This window comes from Kryptolebias marmoratus, linkage group LG22 (genome assembly GCF_001649575.2).
Source record: "Kryptolebias marmoratus isolate JLee-2015 linkage group LG22, ASM164957v2, whole genome shotgun sequence".
In the NCBI taxonomy this organism is placed as follows: domain Eukaryota; kingdom Metazoa; phylum Chordata; class Actinopteri; order Cyprinodontiformes; family Rivulidae; genus Kryptolebias; species Kryptolebias marmoratus.
Window position 1 is genome coordinate 27,974,537 of NC_051451.1, and position 1,541 is coordinate 27,976,077.

At 49.7% G+C, this 1,541-nt stretch overlaps 1 protein-coding gene across 2 annotated transcripts in view; it reads left to right on the plus strand.

Moving 5' to 3' along the window:
- Positions 1–1,252, plus strand: part of fam204a (family with sequence similarity 204 member A) — a 17,044-nt gene extending 15,792 nt beyond the window's left edge. For both annotated transcript variants that reach the window (XM_017424246.3, XM_017424245.3), the window contains exons 6-7: positions 709–818; positions 924–1,252. In XM_017424246.3, the coding sequence (XP_017279735.1) occupies positions 709–818; positions 924–975 (162 nt within the window). In that variant the 3' untranslated portion in view covers positions 976–1,252. The remainder of the gene's footprint in view (positions 1–708; positions 819–923) is intronic.
- Positions 1,253–1,541: the final 289 nt, after the last annotated feature.

Sequence of the window (1,541 nt, forward strand, 5' to 3'; positions counted from 1 at the left end):
GGTCTGAGGGTCTGAGGGTCTGAAGGTCTGAGGGTCTGAGGATCTGAGGGTCTGAAGGTCTGAGGGTCTGAGGATCTTCTGAAGGTCTGGGTTGAGTTTATCTGTCAGCAGACAGCTCGTTTACTGCAACTTCACCCGCAGCAGGCAGCACTGTTCAAGATGGCCGCCAGCTGCCAACCTTAGCCAACAGAAAACAGCTGTAACTGATGTAACTACAGATATGGAGCTGATATCTGGGGTGGTAGTAGCTGAGAGTCGTCTCTGAGTTCTGACAGATTCTTCATGACGTGTCTTCAAGGTTTGACCGAAGTCTCACATCTTAAACTCGTTGGACAGCCGTCTTATTAAACTGTTAATGTTCTGTTGGACAGAAGACGAGACACTAACTCCATTTTTTACTGTCTGTCCGTCCACCTGTCTGTCCACTTGTCTGTCTGTCCACCTGTCCATCCACCTGTCTCTCTGTCCACCTGTCCCTCCATCCACCTGTCTGTCCACCTGTCTCTCCATCCACCTGTCCGTCCACCTGTCTCTCTATCCACCTGTCTCTCCATCCACCTGTCTGTCCACCTGTCCGTCCACCTGTCTCTCCATCCACCTGTCCGTCCACCTGTCTCTCCTTTCACCTGTCTGTCTGTCTCTCTGTCCACCTGTCTGCCCATCCACCTGTCTCTGTCCACCTGTCTCTGTCCACCTGTCCGTCCACAGATGGCTGTCAGAGTGTCTCAGGCTGCTTCCTGTCGTGACTTCGTTCAGCAGAAGGAGGAAGAGGAGGCTGTGAGGGCAGCACAGAAGAGGAAGAAGCAGCTGTCCTGGGGGTATGACTTCTCCGTCCCCGTCTTTCCGTCCTCGTCCCGGCTGCAGGGGACGCTCCATCAGAGACGTAACCTTTCAGGAGCTTCATGCTGGTTTTTGTTTTGCAGGTTCGAGGCGAAGCAGCGATGGGAAACCAAAAGCAACATGGGCTTCATGTGACGGAGACGGAGGCGAAAAAAAAATTCATTTAAAAAACGAAGTTTTTAAGCGACTGATTGTTTCTCTTTGTATGTTTGTAAGGTTTTACACCAGCAGCATGTGGGTTGGCTGACAGAAAACCAATCTGGGGAGTAGAAGAAAAAAGGACGAAGGATTCAAATTAATTCCTAAGGCGCCCACTGGTGTCTGCTTTGTGATATTTTTCATTACATCGCAGTGATTTGAGCGCTGCGCACCCCCTCCTCCTGCTCCAAATTAAATCTGGTGTACATTACTGCGTGATGCGTTTATTTATTGCTGTAAAGTGGGTTAATCATGAAGGCGCTCCTTTCTTTCTCACAGAAAGAGAAAGAAAAGATTAGAGCTCTAATGCAATGTACGGGATAATGTTCAGGACGGGATTTGGGAATTTGGCTGCTGTAAACTGTTTGGAGCGGTCGTAAACTGGAAGTTTGAAGCGGAGACTCTGCTGTTGGCCCTCGCCCACGCTGGAAAACGTGCTTATGTCTCTCAGGCTGAACAACACATTTCTGCTTGTTGTGTTCTTAAGCCTACACTCGTCTGGA